The following is a 16,655-nucleotide window of genomic DNA, read 5'->3' as shown; positions in this document are numbered from 1 at the left end:
TTCCCCCCTGCCCCAAAGGAAAATAAATAAATTAGCAGTATGCTTTATTAGCTGGCTTTTTGTCTTTATTACATAGAGCTCCCTAGCTGAAATCTGAGGAGAGACCAGCACTTTGAAACTGACCTCAGTTTCATTATGTTGGCTTATAAAAATACAGAAATCTATCACCGTTTCTGAAGAGATTAGCAATAATGAGCAGGTGCAATATGTGACAAACTACCTCACCCACAATTAAAATACAATTAGGTGCTCTTGAGTTACCGATGCTTTAGCTGCTTATTCTGTTTCAGTGGACAGTATGATATGGTTTTGGGTGGTTCTCTGTGTTCAGTGTATCACTTGTATAATTTTGAACATGCTTTAACTTGTCACTGATACAGTGATATCTTGAGCTGTAACCGGAGATTTGTCCTAGCCCATCTCTTGTCCACACCCAAAAATTCTGTAGGGCTTCAGACATACAGTGTCAGATTAAAAATGGATGGCTGAAATGGTTATCACTATCAGCCACCTACCCCGTCCCTCTGATACACATCACTGTCCCAAGGCTGGTGTGGCTGATCCGCATGTCAACCACATCAGTTTCCAGTGCAGCGTGTTCAGATAAGCCACAGGCAGAAGTAATGTCTGGAAGAGCTCTAGGCTTGAGCTAATGTGTTAGGATTTTGGGGTGTGGTTTAGAGATCAAGTGCTGCTTGGCTCTCAAATGTGAGGCATATTTTGATGGTAAAGTCAGCTTCACCCAGCAGTGATCTCCCAAGCCCTGGTCACACATTCACATGTGCGGCAGGTTGTTATCCTTCAGGTGTGTGGGTGCCAGGGCTTCCGTGTGAACCAGCTCTTGCTCTTTTTGAAAACTTGTTTTTAGAAAGAGGCAAGGATGGCTAGCATCTCCAAGTCAGCTGTGCCAGCAGGGTGCCAGGCTCACAGCTCCATGCAAGCCAGGTGTGCAGATGTCCCCTGCAAAGACAAACCCTCGCTGTCATGCCTGGAAGCTCTGGCACTCCCCTTCCACCCTGGGCTCCCTGCTCCCATCCCTCCCCACCACTGCCCCTCCGCTGGGGGTGCCAGGGGGACAGTCAGATTAAAACAGACTGCTAAAAATACCCTTAATTTCAATCTCTCTGTCCAGAAAAGTGGCTGTGCATGGGTGGGAGCAGCAGCTGATGGTGGGGGATGGCTGTGCCCCCCTGCTTGGCAGAAGGGCCAGCCCAAAGTGTGTGGTTATGGGGAGACAGCCCTTGAGCTCGTTTATGTTGCTTCTCACAGCTGCTGTGTCATCGTGACCTGGGCTTGTGAATGAGCAACTGTTTATATAATGACAAGCTTGTGTCTATTAGGTGCTTTTTCACTTATTCATGCAGTGTATTTGCAAATTTGAATGTGGTTGTGGGAAGGGAAGATGTTTGCTTTGGTTTTATTGCCATAAAGCTTCCCAAGATACTGCATGACGTATGTATAGACTCAGCACCATCTTGTGTCACATCAGTCCTGCGGTCATGTTTAAACCAGAAATGTACTGTCCTGAATTACTACTTTTTTTCTACAACAGCAGAAAGATTTATATGATAGGGATTTTTCTGGGACATCTATATGGGTGTTTTCTGCATTATCTACTTTGTAAGTGCTTTGACCAAGCAAATCTTGAAGTAATCTTGGTTAAAGATTGGTTAGCTGCTACATGGTCAAATACGTTGCTGATGCTTAAATAGCATGGCATAAATGTAGTGTGAAAGAATCTTTGCTGGAATTATGCTGCTTAGCTGGCTAAATGAGGCACTCTCAAATGATAAAACAATGAATTTCCTCTTTGGTGTGTGGTCACAGTTCTTCCCATTTGTCTGTCTGTCCTTTGCACTCGGTGTTGGCAGCACTGTAGGCAAAAGAGGAGCTTTTGATGGCAGTAGCAGTGTCTGTACTTCACTGCATGGATACCTGGAAGTGAAAATGAAATAGGGTCTGAGAGCCTGGTGGGGCAGAGCTCACCCCGTTCCCCACTACAGTTACTCTGCCTGTTCCCCTGCTGTCACAGTATGGTTTGGGCTGTTGTTCTGGCAGTGATATCATCAGAGCCTCGCTGTGTCTTTTTAGTTATTTGGGAGGGTTGCCAGAAACTCTCCTGACGCAGACAGTGGAAAGATAAGTGCAATTTTTTTTTAATTTTTTTTTTTACCAGTTTATGTTTCCGTAAGAGCAGAACAGAATTTCCTGGGACAAAGGAAAGGCACTTACAGCCTGCGGCTGTTCTTCCTGCTCAACATCAAAAACCTGCTGTATGCAGTGCACATGGGAGGGATTCGCTGAGACTTTTATAGTGGAAAACGTTAGGCAGTCCTGGTGACTACCAGCTCCACTGTAATATATAGGTGCATATAGGTGGGAGTCTGTATACATTTGTAATGCAAGACATTTGGGAAGGAGTGCTAATGGAAACGGGCTGGAGGAGAAGGCATGAGGTAGAAAAGAAGAATTTTGTAACATTAAGAGCATTTTACATAGTTGAAAAGGCTAAGCCACAAAAATCCAGCCTTCTGGGAAAGGTACTAATGTGAATGACATTTGTTTTAGAACAAGCTGAGTAAGAACTGAAGAATTAAATAATGATTGGTATCAGGCAGTATTAGTTTGTAAAAACCATTGCCTACATCGCCAGATGTAAGCATTGAGGGAAATCTATTTGGCCGTACCATATATATTATTTTGCTTATAATTTTTAAGTGAACACTCAGGCACGATGATTTGGATCAGACCCTTCTTAGCTAACTGGACTTTTCTTAAAGGGGAATGGCTCTTAAGTATGAAGACTAACTGTGACAAGAAGTTCATGACAGGAACATGCAAATCTCTGCCGGTATGGATTGTGGAACATGTTAATGGGAAGACACCCACGACTAACAATAGTCTTCACAGTATATAATAAAAATCTCATCATTAGTCACATTAGTGAGCACTGCGCAATTTGAATACCGTTGAGAAATGAAGAGATAACTCTTTTGTCCATTAAAATCTGCAGTTCGCTTTCCATTGGAAGCTCTGTAACTGTCCTGCATCTTAGCACATAGTAAATACATGCTGGTATTTTCAGCCCAGTACACATGGGAAGATGTGGGGAAAAAATGTCGTCATCACAATGAGATTGATATCTTCTGAAACATGGCATACTCTCGTCTGCATTGTACATTACTTACGTGGAAAATCAAGTCTTTAGGCGTGTTTGCAGAACTCCACTTACTTAAGTAGTGCAACACGATTGTAGGTGAGGATGGCATTTATTCTGCATTTCAGTGCCTCCTCAGATCTCAGTGGAAACAGTGTGTGCCTTACAGGAGCCACAGTCTGAAGTAATCTGACCTAATTTAATCACAGAGAACATAAAGACAGCACTTTTTACCATAAACCAATTTGCCCAGCCCTGTGTGTTGAAGTAACTGTTGTGTCCTCACCTGGGCCCGTTTTGAGGCTTGTAATCAAAGCTTAGCAATGCATCTGTGAAGTGACATGCTTTGGTTCCTATTTCGATTCAAAGATTGTGATGTTCCCTGGTAAGATGGTCTAGTCTTGAACTATTTGCTATGCAGGAGACATTCCAAGAAAAGAACAAGAAGCTGCTACAGTAACACAATTTTTATTTGATATTCCTCTGTGTATGCAGCACTCCACAAACCTGGCAAGTGATACTGCTTGTGATTATTAAAGATTTTTTAAGATGAAAACCAGCTAAGTTAATTATAAAATATTTACCACAATTCAGGAATTCTTTGAATTATGATTAAGAACCATAAAGTTAAGAAAATCTCATTTGCATGTACCCATTTCTTCTCCTCTCCAGTTGCCCATGATAATGACATTGTGCTCGACAAAAATTACAAGGTACACATTTAATGTATTTTTAATCGTCTCTTCATGTAATCTCACAACTGAAAACGAGAGTGTCATTAGCTGAGTCACCAGTGCACCTTCCACGTACTCGATTGGGAAAAGTTTGTTAAAACGTATAGAAATGTCTGGGGCCGGCAGCCAGGCCCGTCCCACCACCTCAGCCAGAAGCGGCACAGCCCAGGGCATGGGGGCCGTGGCCTGGGCCCGCGGGTGGGCCCGGCTGGCGGGGGGACATGGCCGGCCAGGGCAGGGCTGGGGGGAGCTGGAGTTGGGCCCTGCTGTGGCCTTCCTGGGGCTCAGCCTGGTGGCCCAGGGCTTGCATGGGGTCCTGGGCCAGGGCAGGGTTGGGGGATACATGTCCCTGAGTGGAGTAATGCTGGGCATGTGATGCCGAGGGGGGTGTTTCTGCAGGTGCTTTGGGGATGGAGAAGGTGACGGGCTGCGTTGGTGAGGGTTCAAAGGAGGCTGTATGCCAGCAGGGAGCAGGGAAAATTCTTGAATTTTGCTCAAAAGTTCTGGAGTTTCGGGGCTATAGGGACGTAAACTGGCAGGTGACCATGAGTTCAGGAAAAGCAAGTTGGTGGAAGGGCAGCCACCTACCATCCTCACGTGTATTTCAGAACAAGCAGGCTTATGCCAAAGCTGAAGCAGATCTTAGGCTCTACACTATAAAAACTGCTAAAACAGAACATTATTAAAGCATTGCCAAGGCCATGTCTGAATTATTGTACAGGGAAAATATGAGGAATAGAAATAAAAACGGCACTGAAACCATGGATTAGCATTGCAATGAACTTGAGCCTTAAAATGGATATGATCAAGTGTGTCTGCCAAAGTGTACTTTGTTTGTTTGTTTGTTTTGTAACTGACTATAATGAAAATAGGATCTGATCCAGTGTAATGTCCAGAAATGGACATTAAGATTGTTGATAAAATGTCAAAAGCATATTATTTCCAAGGGGGGAGGGGAGACTACAAGGGGAAAATTTGAGCCAAGCTACAGATTTATATGTACTCGGAATAAAATGAGGATATTTGCATGTTATTTGCAAGTATTTTTGCAACATTCTGTTACTGTCTTGCTGTTTTATGGAAAGACAAATGAAAAATAAAACAAAAGTTTATCCCCGAAGAACGCAATAAACAAACCTTTCCTTTATTTGCTGGCAAATACTGGCAAAGACTGACTAATTGGCTAAGCCTAATGGTCTTCAAGATCACCGTGGAGAGGGGTTGTCAGTCTGAGATGAGCGCTGTGATGCAGCTGATGGCTTTTCCTTCTTGAATAGACCTGCTCAGGGGAGCTGCTGATCCCCACCACAAGGCTGTGGAGACTCACTGCGTAGGCAGGATGGTTGGTGACTGAGTGATAGGTCCTCTTGAATTTTGAACAGGCTCTTGAATTTTGTGTAGATACAAAAAAGTTTCCAGTGGTAGTGAAAAGTCTTCTCGCAATGCCCTTAATGGACTCTAGAAAGAGGTCTTCCTGTTTCTTTTCACACCAGACGCAGGTACGTATGGGGGAGACTGATCGAAGGTGCAAACAGATTCCATTGAAAAATCTCAAAATAAAGGAGTTCCTTCAGTTGTCCCCATGATGTCTAATGTAATTTTGTTCGAGCTGTCAATTAAGATAAGCCTAATCAAATGTCCTAATGTCCATGAAGTGATGAACTGAATAGCAGATTTTGCTACTAGTACATAAGAATATTATGTTTGCTTCCTTTAGGGACTGGTGTAAATAGTAAACTGCATTGTGTCAGGCTTTGCCTTAAGAAGATGGAAAGATAATTGCTGGATAAGGAACGAACTGAAAGAGGGTTGAAACTCAGCAGATGAAACCGGTTTTGAACCAGTAACAACCTTTCAATCACTCTGGTGTTAAGGTTGTAATCTCCTCTGGGCAGAGAACATTTATTCTACATTCTGTGCTGCTCTGTGAACAGACTTTTCTGTCCTGTATGAGGCTTTGGGCAGGGAGGACAGACCTTTGACTGTGCCTTACAGCTCTGTTTCTTATTCTACATAAGCTGATCTGCTTTCATTTTTTTTTGCTGGTATTCTGCTTGGCATTCTTTTTATGAAGTGTTTTTTTGTTTTGTAAAGACCTTTTTATCCCTGCCTTCCCCGCACCAATGGAGTTTTATTAGATCGTATGGCAGCCTGCCATCTTCCCTATTAACAAAGCTTTTTCCCAAATAAACATGTGCCTTGTGTACACTGCCTCCTACTTCTGATTTATTTCCCATTCTAAAGCTACAATCTACAATATTAAAAATAATACGCAGACAGATGCTTATCAGGGGTTGAACAGGGTTTTATTGTATGACTCTGGTATTTGTGGTTTATATTACTTTAATCTCTGGTAAAGTGTGCACCTCCCACCCTTCCCAATTTACTTTTGCCTCTTATTACCATTATAGCAGGTGATGATGCCCTTTAAACATGTTTTCTTTCAGGTTGTTATGTGTTGAAATTGTAACAGTAGTATGAAGAAATATGATGACATATTTAAAATGAAGTTCTTATTTAAGAAATTAAAAACTAGGCCTTTAATCTAGAAATCCAGATTGACCTGGAGGCAGGGATTTTCACCTTTGATTTACGTTACTCCAATAGGGTATTTGATCACCCTCTGCTGGCTGTACTGCCAGGGTTGCTACCAATTCACTGGACTGTCGGAGAGCGCCTTTACACGCTGGTCTAGTCCCAGACATCCTTTAGGATTTGATTTTATTTGTTTGAACTGTGTTGCTGCAGTTTAGTGGTAACAATTTTAGATCACTGGCTGTGCATATACATTTTTTTTTTTTACTATTACTATTTGAATGGATGGAATAGAATTATGCCCCCGAGTCAGATAATCATCTCAGACCTGATAAATAAAGAGCTGTGACATGCATCATAACAATGGCCTAGAACACCGTATTTTTTCAATATGACACTTTGTAGCTTTTTTTTGGCTTGTGGTTGGACTTACATTACAAAAGCAAACAGCACTTAGCTATAATTAAAAATGCCCTACAGTAAGTGGGATGACAAAACAATAGGAATGCTACTCATATGTATGAAGTCAAGTGTAAATGAAGTCTAAAAGAATTAAGTTGAACCCAAGGATAAAATTATCTTGTTGGATAGGCACAGAAAGTGTAAAATACTCATGCACTATACAGCAGATCTTGCATTTCACGATAAAAAAAATGACCAGAGGATTTTTTTTTGGTATCATGAGGCAAATTTCATCTGTTACTGTTTCAGCTGAATTATAACCTTCAATTAATGATTTTAAATGCATATATTAATATGTTAATGGGTATTCATATGCAGAGAGTTTATACATATAAGCCATACAAACCTTGAACATGTGAGCAGCAATATACTTGTTTATACTAGATGCATACAGTTTACAAAAATAGGAAACGTACATAAGAGTATTCTTAGTATTTGTTTTTTTCCAAGGGAGTCTAGTTCTACCTTGAAGTATGTTTATTAAAACTTTATTTTGAAGAATCAGTACGTTGGCAAGATGTGTTTTAAAATTATGCTGCAGACACAATTATAAATGCAGTAAGCCATAATTATAAGGAGGGCTGTGTTTTTCAGCTTCCAGTAGCTGTCATCTGCTTCAGGTTTAGCTGTACTCAGAGCCTTGCTGACCAACCGACTGATGTTTCAGTAATTGCCACTTGAAAATGAAGAGGAAAACTGCCTAGCTTTGAAATGTTATTTATGAAAGAGCGATCGTGCTGGCTTGTTTTCAGAGCTGGAGCTCTTCCCCCTCCTCTTGTCTAGACAAGCCAAGTACAAGACTTTGTATTGATAAGAGGTCTCTGGTGTTTCATTAGGCACATCAGTCTAGTCTGGACTGGTCTGGATTTCCCTGACAGTGTTTGGAGGTCATTCCTGGTATTTTGGTACAGGGCTCTGCAGGTTTATTTACTAACATCCACTTTGACAATACTCTTAGTATTTGCTTTCTACTATCTGCATCACGCTGACTTTGACCTACCTTGATTTAGAAGAAAGGCTTCATTCTGGTTTTAGGAAAAGCACACATTGTTTGAACACATTTACTACGCAAACTGCTTTAAGGTAATGAATTTGAGTTTACAAGTCACAAATACCTAATGTTAGCTACGTTCCCTGTTTGTAAGTGTCTGTATTTTTCACTGAATAATATGTTTAATTCATTTATTCCATTCCTACAGTGCATTTTTCCTTTGTGTATTTCTTTCAGACTGCAGTAGAACATGATTACGCAGGTTAAGGTTTGCACTGCTGAGTCCTCCATTAGGTATTACGTTTTGCTAGGTGGCATATGAAGTCTACATTGCCACTAACATCGGTATTTGTGTCACTGTATGTAAGCAGTGACACAAATTTCCTAATTTTTCCCAATAACTGTACAGAGAAATCATTTTTTGATGCTTACAAAAGTCTCATTGGATGGTTTTAGACTTAGAACATAGACAATGCTGTCTTGTGTTGTCCTATGTGTAATGTCAACTAACTGCCATGGTGAGAGGGAGCATCTGTCACCACTCCCCTAGGCTGATCCTTAAAACTGCTTCTGGACTTCAGCAGGGTCTCATTTACCTATTTTGACTTTTCCCAGTTCTAAGATGTTCCATCACAGTCTTTTTGTCTGGCTTCTTTGGGAATGGAGCTTTTCTCTTGACCAAGCTTCTACAGACGCACTGGGCTCCTCTTTGGAAATATTTCTATTTTGTATTTTTTAAGACTGAGCAGCAACCCCTGCGGTCTCAGTTCCACGTTTGGGAAAGCTCCACTCTTCAGAGCCTCTGTGCAATATAGACATTGTCAAAAACTAGCACTCTCTTGGATTTAGATGCCTTTTGTTCTCAGAGGCGATATGTTTTGAAGCTGGGAGCTGTAACAATTAAGTTGCTTTTGAATTAGGTGTGTGTTGTAGGTTGGTCCTGCTAAGCACTGCACAGCCCCTCAATCCCTGTCCCATTCTGCTGCAGGATAAGGGGGAGACCAGAAAGAGTAAAAGCAAAACAAACAAACAAAAAACAAACAAGCAACAACAACAACAAAAAAACAGTTTTGTAAGTGAAGAGGGAAAAAGAGAAAGCTTTGAGGCTGTGGAAGCACTGCTTAGTAATAGCCAAAACGCTGGTGTGTTATCAACACTGTTTTGATCACAGATAGAAAAAACAGCACCGCGGGGGCTGCTGTGAAGAAAGTTAACTCCATTGCAGTCAGGCCCAGTACAGCACGATAGCACGGCTTTCTTGGCAAATAGATTTGGAGAGAGATAACAATGCAAAGTCATTTTGAGATTGAGCATTTTACAATCAACCAAGAATTCCTGTGGCACAGAGAACAACTACCCAGTTGCTGCTGGGGACAAGAGGTCTGATGAGTCTTTCTCTTTTTTTATTCACCTTGGTAATGGCAATGTTCATGTGTCTGAGGGAAGGAGCATCTAGCTGTAAAATTTTGCAAGAAAAATAGATTTTCGGTCTGTTTTTGCATCCCGTTTTCAATGCAGTCTGTGATCTGGGACAGAAAAAAAAAGCTTGAATCACAAATTCTTTCCTCTGGTTGGTCCTCTTATAGTAACGTTAGTTAAAATACTGCATTTTAAGACTTTAATGGAGCTACTAAAAATTTACTGCTTCATTTGGTCTTTTGTCTGAACACCATGTAATCTGGTGGAAAATAGAAACCCAAAGTTCTTAGCTTTAATTGCTTCTGAGTTGACATCTTACATTATAAAACGCTCGAGCATTTTATATCAGTCATGGGGGAAACGTGGAAAGCTTTACATTAGGACTCAACATGAAGACATGGGAAAGAATTAAAAAATTGTGGCCAAAGTAACATGCCATGTGTTCTAGCTTCAAGCAATATGGTGTTTGATATTTCTCTTTCAAATAGAAGCGGCGTGTTCTTTACTGCTGTAATTTTCAGAACATCTCAGGATTTTATGGTAACTTTATAAAGTTTTACTCCGTCGTTTGCGTTATTTAAAATATCTGCAAAATTTGAATCCTTTCAAGCCCAACTTTTCTCATCTTCTAAAGCGGCTTTACGCTTGTCTTGTTCCAGTTTCTTACTTTTTGAAATTGCAAAAAAAATGAGCCCTACGTGCTGTAATTATCAGATTGTTATTATTGAGACCGATCCTGTAAGTCTCCTTTGCAAAGTAACTGTTAATAGCTTAATAGTTCCTTGGGTTTCAAAGGCATACTCTCTTTGGTCAAGCCCTTAAATGGCTCTTCAGTTCTTAGTTATTGCAGAAGAGGAGAAGGTGATGGGGAAAAATATTTTGCTTGTACAATATTTGATTGTACAATTTATTCTGAATAATTTGTAAATCTTGAGGAGTTATTTAGGCAAATACTTACTGATTTTTAAGTGCAGTTTGACCAAGTGTGATAGATAGATGTATTTTAAATGCACGGGAAATGCATGTTTTTCTTATGTAGCACTTTATAATTTTTATTTATGTTCTTAAGTAGCATTTTATATGTTGCACATGTTGATGCATCTATTTTACTGCAGAAGCTCCTTTTTGGTGTGCGTACCAAGATATCATGAATACTTGTGATGAAAATTTTCAGAGTGAAGTCTGCAAATCACTCTTACCTAAAAGGCAAATACGCTACAAAAATGATTCTATTCCCTTTTCCAATTTATTTTCCTCCCCTTCACTATTACTGTGCTTATGTTGCATGTCAAATACATGTGGGTGAAAGTCAAGCCTCAATAACCGTTCTAGTGTGTTTTTTTTTTAGAATGATAGCTCCTGTCGTCTCAATTCAGAGCAAGTCCAGTCCTTGTGCTGTTAAGATTAATGGGAAATCCCTTGTTGATACTACTGAAGATGAACAAATGCTGTCTCTTTGCTGGAAAGTGTAAGAGTTCATCTCTCTTAGAAACAGCCAACCCAAACTGCAGCCCTAGGGAAGCCCACGTTTCAGGGAATGGCACTACTTTAAATAAAATACTTGTATTTCTTGGTTTTAGTTCCAGCTACTTTGCCATTGCTTCTGAATAAGAATCACCATAATTTTTCAGCATGCTGAAAGTGTAATCATTAAATTATAATTTGACTAGATATAATATGTCTTCTATTCTATGTGTGTAGTGTATTTGTCTTTGGAACAAGCCCAGTGAAAAAGCTTTTTATAATAGTGTTTATATTTCTGGGAATATGTCTTGATTATATTTCAAATGATTATATTAAGCTTTGTGTCTAGAGGTGACATTTAAATGATCAGTTTAGCTGAAAGGCAATGGAATTTTAATTATTGACCAAGAAGATACTCTTGGTATATAATGCCATATTTAAATACTGAGAGATTACCATTTCAGACAGAGGACAAGTAAGTCAGACTGAAACCATGACTGACTGGGCTCTGAAAATTAAAGAAAAACATCCTAGATGACTAGGCACTAGGCTATAATTACTATAAAAACCTACCACTGGTTAGCACTTACTGAATCTTTATCAGTAAACAGAAGGCCAAGGATGGAGGTTGTCCATCCAGGTCATCCTGGAGTGCGCACCTCTCCTCCTGTCGGTGTAAAATTTGAGTGGGACACGAGGTAAGGAGTTTTTCCTTGACATTGTTTTTTGAAGAGATGGAGGTAAGTCCAGTGTGGTATCTTAGACAGGGCTAGGTAGGCTGCCTGCATCCTTTTGCACAAAAGGAGAAAGGGAGAGAAGTTAGAAGCAGCTTGAGTTAACCATGTTTTGTTTAAATACCTGGTCTCAGAGGAACTTTTGCCTCATGACTGAACCACATTTAGTGGAAATCATTAATTTCTTTTTAATGATCCAAATGTAAAAAGTACTGCATACCTGTGTATAGCATCCAGACACTGTTTAGATATAGAGGTTTTAGAAGTTTACTGACTTTGTAAAGCAAGCTGGCATGTGGGAGTTCGATGTGCAGACATTGAGTGCGTGATTGTAATTAGTTGGGAGACTGGCAGATTGGCTTTGGGAAGGTAGTTAAGGAATAATTGTCTGTGTCTGGACAGGATTGTTGCTTGTTACAAACTACACTATTGCCTTACAGCTGCTGCTGCTTTATATTGCACAAGACTTTTTTTATTATTATTATTATTTTTAATGTGGGATAATGATTTTATTTATTCATAGTGCTGTCTTGCCCCAAGTATGCAAGGTGCTACACAAACATATCTGCAAATACAGTCTTTGTCCTAAATGAACTAATTGTGATCAACATGAGCTAGAAAAAATATTGTCTGTTTTTTAAGAAGTTGAGTTTCCCCAGAAGGGAAATCTGGTTTATTAGTAGATTGATTCTAGTGATCTGAAGTCTGTCACACGTAGTCAGATATAATTTATGCTTGCAGTGCTTACAAATACTGCATTATTTACTTGGCTGATGAAGTGTGACCTATCCACCATGATAGCATCTACTTAGAAATAGCAGTTGTTTTTAATATCAGTTATTCCAGCTAGTGAAGAAAGTAAGCACTGATTTCCTCACAAATTTTTTGATTTGCTTTCCTTTTTGCCTTTCAGAGTGCAAATTCACCTGCGCCAGTGGTAAATGCTTGTATCTTGGTTCATTGATTTGTAACCAACAGAATGACTGTGGGGATAACAGTGATGAAGAGAACTGTCTGCTTGTAACAGAGCATCCACCTCCAGGCATCTTTAGCTGTGAGTATTTGCTCTTCGTGTGCGTCAGTGAATGTATGTATGTGGAATATGTCTGTTACCTCAGAAATCAGCATGTTCAGGATCTCGGTCTGCTGTTTGATCTCTGGGGGGTGGGGATGAGACAGGAAGTAAATACTGTTTTTCTCTGAACCAGCAGTGCTATATAATATGCTTTCTTTAGGTTTCTACATCTGGAAAGTTGTAGTCATGTGGAGGGAAGTGAAGGAGTTTGTGCTGCAGGTATGAGGTTGCAATTGTATGGATTGTATGCGGCTTCTGAAAAAGAAAGCGTAACATTGGAAGTGATTAAAAATGTTTCACAAGTTTCTAAAAAATGTTCTTTGCTTTGTGTACGTGTAGTCTTTATATAGTATTGAGACTATTAAGAAAGTTGTAATCTTTCTAGTCATCATTTCTGTGAACCAAGTATATTTTATTAGTGTTGATATCAGCATCATTTGGAAGGTCAATGAGCTTTTGTGGATATATATTTATAATAGCTTCAGTTCTTATTCTTTGGTGTATAAATATCTCAGACAGAGTGACAGAGTTTATCAGCAGAATTCCTCTCTTAGTACGTTGTCCTCTGTGATGGACACTGAAATCAAGTTTTGATTTTGTTTTTGCATCTTCTGCAACTATTTTTAAACCACAGTTCAGCTTTCTGGATGGAGGATAAATTTTCCAGTAATGTGCCTGGTTTACAAGTACAATAGAAGTGCTGTTACTGTGATGATTTCCTGTCATGCATCAGGGTACTGTGTTACGTCAACATTTACTTTTAAAAAGATTAAAATTCTGCTTTTGGAAACGCTTTACTTAATGCAAGGATAGCAGAAACAAGCATTGCATTTATTAGGAAAAAGACAATTTGTCACAAGCTCCCTAACCCATTTCCTTCCAGCTAGGGTTGACAATTGCTTGCCACAGATCAATAGGTCCGTACTATGGTCAGTGTCTAATGGAGAAACTTGTGTATGGAATGAGGTATCTAGCACTGCTTTCCAGTGGCGTGGTTCTGCCAATAACAACAGCTCTCAAAAATCTGTTTGAGCTCTAGCTGTGACTGGGTTATGAATATCTGTGTTAATTATGTTGTTATTAATAATAGAAATTACAAGCAGTATGTATCTGTAGTTTTTGTATTGAATACATGCAATATTAAATGTGATCACTAGAGTGAATTCATAATAGAAACTTGTTAGATGTTGGATATATTCCCTTCCTTGTCTTCCCTCTAACCTCCAACTTGACATATTTTTAAATGACTGATCTTGTACTTTTGATGTGATTTCAAACATTTTGAATATATCATTTCATTGTATTTTGCTTTTGGTTTGGTTTTTGGAATGGAAGTCTTGCTGAAGCCCCAGGACTGGCTGTAGACTTGGGTGACAGCTCCAGATCAAAATGTCATGTTTATTTCTCCATGAATTTAGGCTGGCCTTGGCTGTTGACATGTTAAAAAATACGCCTTATAATTTGTGCATGCAAAGCTGTAAGCATATCTTTAAAGTACAAGAAGAGGGATTTTCTGACTGAGATGCTGTGCAGCTCCTCCATTAAGAAACCAAGTCAGCACAACTGTTTGGCCAAAAGGAGCTCCAAAAACCAGTGTGGTAGCAGATGGAGTGAAGGACTGTCTTGTTACATAGTTTGGAAATCTTGGGATGAGCTTGTTCCAGGATGACATTACAAGCAAGAGATTGTAATTGCATTGCATATGAACATTTATTTCCATATTTGTTTGTGGTAATGTAGTCAACACTGCAAGTCCAGACCCCTAAGTCTCTGCGCAGCCTCATGAAGTGCTCGTGGTGGCTGTTGATGGGTATGTGGAGCATTGCGGATGGACAGGGGATGATGGGGACAACCTGTGAGTACCTTGTTGGAGTCCAAGTGGTCAATGTGAGCTTCTAAAGCCTTGTGGATGGAGTCACTTTTCAGCAAACCACCGTGCCAGTGGTAATCGGGCTGTAGTTGCAGCAGAAGTAGCAGTGTATCCTGGCCTTCTCTTCAAAGGCCTTTAGAGTCTACAAATCATTTCTTGCTTGATCCAGGTTTGGTAAACTTCCCAGTCTTCCCTCAAATTGCCTCTCTCCTCTGAGGCATTTGAACAGCTCACTGATGTGAAGAAGGGCAGTCCTGAAAGTGAGCTGTGCAGGTAATCAAGCTGGTGGTTCCCCTATCTCAGGGAAGATGAAGTTCATCCACACCACACCTGACAAAATTTGTCTTTAAGAAGCCTTCAGCAGCAGGTTTCATGCTTCTTCCACAGGAGCTGAGGTTGGTGTTATTTGCTTCCTTCTCATGTCAGCCTTTTGCACATGTGAAGATGGTTCCCCTCTGGTAGATTTAAAATAAATAAATAATACCAAGTTCTTTCACTTAAATTGTTTCCTTAAATCTGTTAGATTTGTTCATTTTATCCAACTCCTTCTAAAATATGATGTCCAAAACTGTAGTCCTGCTATTTAAGTCCTCCCCAATGCTGAGAGAAGCAGAATAATTACATAGACAGTCTCGTTAAGTCCTTCAAGAGCTTTGTTTGCTGGTCTGAAACAACATCGCAAATTAGTAGCTTGTAGAGGAAATACTCGATTTATTGGCAGGAGCATTCTGAAGTGTTTAAGTTTTTGCTTACCTTGTGGCAGAAGGAGCATTTCATTATTTGTTGCAGTTTTGGGTATCAATAATGAATGTACTTTTTCTTTGCAATAGGGACTGTGCAATAAGTGCTGGTGAATGAAGAGACTTCTGTTATAAATCAAATTAAAGAAAAAAAAAGGTAAAACAGTGGTCCTAATAGTGAATCAACAATAAAAGAAGAAAGTCAAGCAGAAAAATAATACAGTCATAGACAGTATTTAAAAGAAATTAGGATTAGTGATATTTATTATGTTGAGCATATCAAAATATATGTCCTAGAAATGTCCTAGCTGATGAGGCTGCCTTCCAACACAGAAATACATACATTGATCGGCTTCTAATTAGTGGCAAGAAGGTAACACAGCACTGTAAAAAGAAAGCAATTAAAACCAATAAAGAGGAATTTTAAAGGAAGAATTTGTAGGCTGGTCAGTATTACATATCAGCTCTCTTCTTGCATCTTCTTGATTGTGTGCAGTTCTTGAATGGTCAGGGAATTGATGAAGGAGCAATGTCTAAGCATATGCTAGTCCACATCTGGGCAGGACTGCCTGTCTGTTTTTTTTTTTTTTTGCTGGAACCGCTGTGATCTTCACATAGAGCAGGTCAGCTCTAATGTGGTCTTCTTTCCCATGCATGGTTTTTTCAATGAATCTCTTTCTCCCACTGTATTCAAAACTTTTATTCTTCCATAGAGACAATATTAATCTCATCTCACAAGAACATATATACTGCCCCCAAACCGTGTCTAAGTAATTTTTCATATGGAAGCCCTGCTTCAGTTTATTTAAGCAGTATGTGCCATGCTAGTGGTAGCCTGTATTTCCAGGCTACTGAAGCATTTCTCATTTGTGTTCTTGCCAGCAGCCAAATCCAAAATGTCTCGTTGTAGCTCATTGTTTTGTTTAGTTAAGTTGCATGAGCAGTGGTATAGAAAGACATTTTTTGTGGGTGACCTGCTCCCAGGATCCTGTGATTATAGCAGATGCTATTGCATTGTGTTAGGGTAGTTTAAATCTCATCCACCGAGTGTTCCTCCTTGCTGTTCTTATTCTGGCTGTGTTATGAAGGCTGTTAATTCAGTCTTTCTAAATGTCATTGCTGAACTCAATAAGATGTCTCACGTATGCAGAGTCAAACAAAATGTGTATTTCTGCAGCCCCTTGGTTTTATTAGTTTTCCTCTGCTGATTTGTACGTAGAGCTTCCTTACACTGCTACATGGGCAGTTTAGTTCTGTATAGCGCAGGGAGACTGGAGGGCAGCTGGGTGAAATCAGCACCAACAAAAATGTATTAGCTAATGCGGGTTAGAAACTGATTGGAGACAACACAAGTTGCCATCCAGGAAGTGTCAGTTGCTCAAAATGCGTGCTATGGCATTGAAGCCGAATGTGTCAAGGTAACAGGTGAGGTAATGAGTGTCAAAATATACCTTCCCCCTTCCTAAGTGAGGAC

General features: G+C 39.8%; 1 protein-coding gene across 2 annotated transcripts in view; it reads left to right on the top strand.

Annotated features, from left to right (window-relative positions):
• The window catches only part of LDLRAD4 (low density lipoprotein receptor class A domain containing 4), a 280,454-nt gene that overhangs the window by 129,715 nt on the left and 134,084 nt on the right, over window positions 1-16,655 (top strand). For both annotated transcript variants that reach the window (XM_035318273.1, XM_035318274.1), the window contains one exon: window positions 12,410-12,550. In XM_035318273.1, coding sequence (XP_035174164.1) covers window positions 12,410-12,550 — 141 coding nt within the window. The remainder of the gene's footprint in view (window positions 1-12,409; window positions 12,551-16,655) is intronic.

The sequence above is a fragment of the Oxyura jamaicensis genome, chromosome 2 (genome assembly GCF_011077185.1).
Source record: "Oxyura jamaicensis isolate SHBP4307 breed ruddy duck chromosome 2, BPBGC_Ojam_1.0, whole genome shotgun sequence".
In the NCBI taxonomy this organism is placed as follows: Eukaryota; Metazoa; Chordata; class Aves; order Anseriformes; family Anatidae; genus Oxyura; species Oxyura jamaicensis.
The sequence above is the reverse complement of the archived record's forward strand: the minus strand, read 5'-3'. Positions and strand labels throughout refer to the sequence as shown.